Below are 5,525 nucleotides of genomic sequence, written 5' to 3'. Positions count from 1 at the left end.
TATACAAACTCATCAGACCGTAAAAGCAGGAGGCTCCTGGCGTGTGCCCGGGTCGAGACGAGGAGGAGGAGGAGAGGGAGAGAGGGAGGAGGAGAGAGAGTGTGTGTGTGTGTGTGTGTGTGGGGGGGGGGGTGAGTGTGTGTAAGGGAGGGTGAAATACAATAAAACCCTCAGGTACATCTGCTTTGCAATCTGCAAATCCCCCTTCCACCCCCCCTCTCCTCCTCCTCCTCCTCCTCCTCCTCCCCTCCATCAGCCTCTCCATCCTCCCACACCCACTCCCCAAATCCACCGGGGACCTGAGCCGCCTCCTGATTGGTTGGAGATGAGGCAACAAGGGGGGACGGGAACAATGTCATCATGTCGCCTTAAAAAGAGTGCAGCTATGTTGTGGTGAAAGCAGGTCGGGAGAGGAACAGAGGAACAGAGGATCAGGAGCAGAGAGGAAACAACAACAACAACAACAAGAGAGTCAGATGTTTGTGAGCGCGTGAGGCTGAAAGTGGATTTCTTCTTCTTCTCCTCTTCCTCTCATCAGAGCAGAGTCCAAAGTGCCTTCAGCTCTCCTTCAGGTCTCCCTCCAGCCCGAACATGCCGAGAGGATTTTTGGTCAAAAGAAACAAGAAGACTAACCCGGTCTCGTACCGGGTCCGGTCTGATGAGGACTCAGAGCAGACCGAGTCTCTGCAGACCCCCATCGCGCCCCTCTCCGTCCCGGTGCGCGCACAGACGCCGACGCCCACCTGCGGGGCGGTGGCTCCGGAGCAGGATGCCAGACCGGTGCAGTTTGGAAACCCTGAGATGGTCTACCAGGGTCTCTACAGCCCCACCAGACCCGTCAGCCAGGACCACGACCGCTACAGACGCTTCAACCTGGGGTCCCCGGTCACAGCAGAGTCCTTCCCGACACCAGCAGCACTCACGGCTCTGGATCACCTCTACGCCCCTGTGGACCTGAAGATCGGCACCAGCAACAGCAGCCGCACCGGGACCAGCAGCACCGTGACCAGCAGCACCGGGACCAGCAGCACCGCCCCTTCATCCACCAGGACCCTCCCCCCCACAGCCGGGACCAAGAGACCCTCCGGAGACCCGGAGCGCAAAGGAAAACCAGCATCCAAGAAAACCAAAGCGATCCGGAAACTGCACTTTGAGGATGACGTCACCACGTCTCCGGTGCTCGGGCTCAAGATCAAAGAGGCCCCGGTGGACCAGAAGAGTCCCAGACCCCAGCCGGCCGGAGGAGACCAGGTCCCTCTGGGGGAGTTTGTGTGCCAGCTGTGCCGGGAGGCCTACGCGGACCCGTTCTCTCTGGCCCAGCACAAGTGCTCCAGGATAGTCCGGGTCGAGTACAGGTGCCCCGAGTGCGACAAGGTCTTCAGCTGCCCGGCTAACCTGGCCTCTCACAGGCGGTGGCACAAGCCGAAGCAGACCGGGACCCCAGGGGGGCAGACCGGGACCCCAGGGGGTCAGAACCTGGAGAACGACAAAGCTGCAGGGTCCGGGAAGACAGAGGACCTGAAGGATTGTAGTGACAGGGACACACCCAGTCCAGGACCGTCCGAGTCCGGCTCAGAGGAGGGTCTGTATGATTGTAACCACTGTGGGAAGAAGTTCAAACGCCAGGCCTACCTGAGGAAGCACCTGGTCTCCCAGCACGGGTCCCCAAAACCAGCAGAGGACGAGGACGCGCCGGTCAACCTGAGCGCGTCCAGCTGCCACATGTGCCCGGTCTGCGGGGAGACCTTCTCCAACAGGGGCAGCCAGGAGCGCCATATCCGCCTGCTGCACTCCTCACAGGTCTACCCCTGCAAATACTGCCCTGCGGTCTTCTACAGCTCCCCGGGACTCACCAGACACATCAACAAGTGCCACCCCTCCGAGAACCGGCAGGTGATCCTGCTGCAGGTCCCCCTCCGCCCCGCCTGCTGATCCGGGACTCTGAGTCCAGCCTTATTACGCAGAGGGTTTCAGAGTCACACTGAGAACACATCAGACCTTTAAAGACACGAGGAGGGACTCTGGATCAGAGAGTTTGATTTGAAGATGAGAGGGAGAGTCTGCTCCTGTCATCAGAGGGAATCAGAAAATCAACTCTTTTAAAATTTGAACTCTAAACTCTGATTCACACTTCTGGAGCATTTTAACAAAAAGAGTAAAAAGTGATTCATTCTTTGTTCTGGTCTCATGTTGGTAAATCTCTGAGTTAAAGAAGGAGACAAACTTTATTTCAGGACAGAAAGATGAAATCCAAATGTTCTGATCTCTGAGTGAACACACACAAAGTGTCAGGATGTGTTCTCAGTGTCTCTCCTCCAACATGACTCACATGCATTAACCTGCAGAGGTCAGAGGTCAGCTGCTCACCTGCAGCTGGCAGGGGTTCAGTGCCTTGCTTGCAGACCCTTCAGCAGGTGTAGTGTGTGAGTGTGTGTGTGTGTGTGTGTGTGTGTGTGAACCCTGTCCCCCCCCTCCTCCTCCTGTAAAGCCTCTCTGACGTCATGTTTTGGACACGTAAAGCGTTAGACTGTTAATTTATTTTTCTAGCATCTCTGCACAAGTGCTATTAGCTTCTAGACCTAAGAGAGGGGCCGAGCGGACACACTCACAGCGGGCCCGAGGGGAGCGTGTCTCATGATCACTCTGATTAGCTTTAACCTAGCTGTGGATCTGTGGATCTGTGGATCTGTGGGTCTGTGGATCTGTGGATCTGTGGATCTGTGGATCAGTAGCTGTTCCTGAAACAAAGCAGAGTCAGACTAGTGTAGCCGGTAATGCCTTTGGATTAGAAACTCCTGCTGTAAAACTGCCTTAAACTGACTGATTGTTTCACTTATTTATCACAGGCTGGGTTTATTATTATTATTATTATTATTATTATTATTATTATTATTATTATTGTTGTTCTCATTTTCTACAGAGCCTCTGTATTACCACGATACAGTATATTCTCTTTTCTATTTATTTATGTATTTATTAAATTATTGCTGTAATTTATGCTCGGTGTGCTCGCAGTGATCTGTTGCTGGTTTTTCACATGTAGCCAAATCTTATGTTCTTTTAATTTAAAACGTGTGTGTGTGTGTGTGCGTGCGTGTGTGTGCGTGTGTGTGTGTGTGTGTGTGTGTGTTCAAGTGACTTTATAGCAATCATTGAGTTTATCAGCCGCTCTTGAATAATTCAAACTGAATGCAATCATGGTTTTTGTTTGACTTTTGTATTTATTTGTTCTGATTTCTTTGTAACCGGTAGCTCTTACACTGCTTTGGATGTTGCAGTATTTTGCTAAATGTCCAAATATAATAAAAACCAAACCAAGAAACTGTTTTTACTCCGTCTGGTTTTTTTCTTCTGGAGGTTTTCAGCGTAAACATGAATTTGCAGAGTTTGTCTAAAAGCTTGATTTGTGCTGTGTGTGTATCTTAAAGACTGACACACTGATGGAGGACACACACACACACACACACACACACACAGCCCAGGTTTCTCATTGTTTCTGTATCTGTGAGGCTGAAATCATCAATAAGTCCAAACACACTCTGTCCATAAATATCAGAATAAGCTTTGAGACTTCTGGTGTTAAGAAAGGAAGCTGATGCAGGAGTTCAAAAAGCTGCAGTTCCTCAAACGTCCACTTAAGGCTGCCTCCAAAAACAAAGACCCTCCCTCTCACACCTTCATTAAAACACCTGCTTGTTACAGCTCATCCCTCTGTTCCTGCACACTCTACAGAGGTGATATCTTCTTATCAACACCCGGTCCGCCTACTTCCACCTCCTCAATATTAACCGTCTCCCTCCTTCACTCACTCCCTATCCACCGCCATCACAGCCTCATCACCTCCCTTCTGTTTAGCCTCCCCCACAAAACCCTCCATAAACTACAACTGGTTCAAAATTCAGCCGCCCGTATCATCACACACGCACCGCCTCCTTCCACCACATCACACCGCCTCCATCCACCACGTCACACAGCCTCCATCCACCACATCACACCGCCTCCTTCCACCACATCACACCGCCTCCATCCACCACATCACACCCATCCTGCAACAGCTCCACTGGCTCCCGATCACACACCGGATCAACTACAACATACTTCTCCTCACCTTCAAATCCAAACACAACCTCGCCCCTCCATATCTCTCTGACCTCCTCCATACTGCCACACCCGTCCACACCCTCAGATCCTCCTCCTCCTCCATCCACCTCACTGTCCCCCCTGCTCGCCTTGTTACCATGGGGACCAGAGCCTCCAGCCGCTCTGGAACTCTCTCCCATCTGACCTCCGTGATACTGACTCACTCCCACATTTTAAATCCAAACTCAAACCTCATCTGTTTAAACTGGCTTACTCCATCTGACCACAACTTCCTGTCCCTTCACTTAACACTTTTTAAACTGTGTTTTATTTCCTGTTTGTTATTTAAACTCTGTTTGTTTTTAATGTTGTAAGGTGACCTTGAGTGTCAAGAAAGGCACCTATGAATAAAATGCATTATAATTATTATTATTATTATTATAACTCATTCATTTTGAAGATATTAAGATTCTGAGATTTGCATAAGAAGGCGTGATTAGGGGCGTGGCTGACTTGAAGAACACATGGACTCATGGTAGCAGTTATGGCCCCGTCACACCTTCACGATTAGCCAGCGTTTACCCGACGTATCAAGATACCTCTACGAGACAAGGGAGCTCAGGGACTCCAGAAAGGTCTATGGTTAGTAACTTTAATGGGACAGGAAGAGTTAAAGTGAGAGACAGGCAGAGAGAGGAGAGAGAGGGAAAGACAGGATCCCAGTGTGTCAGTCTAAGCCTATAGCAGCATAACTAAGACCTGGTCCAAGCCTGATCCAGCTCTAACTATAAGCTTTATCAAAAAGGAAAGTTTGAAGCCTACTCTTAAAGTAGAGAGGGTGTCTTTATCTTCTGTGACGTGATAAGTGGATGCACTGACGCCGATCATGCCTACGTTTGATGTGTATCAGAATGTTAGCATGTTGAAAGGAGCATGCATGTTCTTTAAAATCTATCAGGTGTCAATGATCTGTAATGCTTCATCTGCAGACCCTGATGCTGCTTAATATCCTACACTAATACAGATACTGTCCACTGTGTTTAACAGGGGTCAAAGGTCAGGCCAGGAGTCAGCTGCAGGTCAACACTCACAAAACATCTCGGCATCTGAAAGACATTCCTCCAGTCTTTCTTCTCTTTGTGCCGCTTCTCTTTCAGCCTCCACAAAACACTGATATACGACCGACACGTCACAGAGAGCAGCCTCTCTCTCTCTCTCTGCAGAGTCCATACTGTAAGAGAGCATCCTTTACTCTCTCTCTCTCTCTGTCTCTCTCTCTCTCTGCAGAGTCCATACTGTAAGAGAGGATCCTTTACTCTCTCCCTCTCTCTCTCTCTCTGTCTCTCTCTCTCTCTCTGTCTCTCTCTCTCTCTCTCTCTCTCTGCAGAGTCCATACTGTAAGAGAGGATCCTTTACTCTCTCTCTCTCTCTCTCTCTCTCTCTCT

At 50.1% G+C, this 5,525-nt stretch overlaps 1 protein-coding gene across 1 annotated transcript; it reads left to right on the top strand.

The window, feature by feature from the left end:
* The first annotated feature begins 208 nt into the window (after positions 1-208).
* insm1a (insulinoma-associated 1a) lies at positions 209-3,322 on the top strand. Its single transcript, XM_034698933.1, has one exon. The coding sequence runs from the start codon at positions 592-594 to the stop codon at positions 1,930-1,932; it is 1,341 nt and encodes a 446-aa protein (XP_034554824.1). The 5' UTR covers positions 209-591; the 3' UTR covers positions 1,933-3,322.
* The last annotated feature ends 2,203 nt before the right edge of the window (positions 3,323-5,525 follow it).

Source organism: Notolabrus celidotus, chromosome 13 (genome assembly GCF_009762535.1).
Source record: "Notolabrus celidotus isolate fNotCel1 chromosome 13, fNotCel1.pri, whole genome shotgun sequence".
Lineage (NCBI taxonomy): Eukaryota > Metazoa > Chordata > Actinopteri > Labriformes > Labridae > Notolabrus > Notolabrus celidotus.
The sequence above is the reverse complement of the archived record's forward strand: the minus strand, read 5'-3'. Positions and strand labels throughout refer to the sequence as shown.

Excerpts from the sequence above, each read along its gene's own strand:
- insm1a (XM_034698933.1), top strand. The coding sequence starts at position 592 with ATGCCGAGAGGATTTTTGGTCAAAAGAAACAAGAAGACTAACCCGGTC.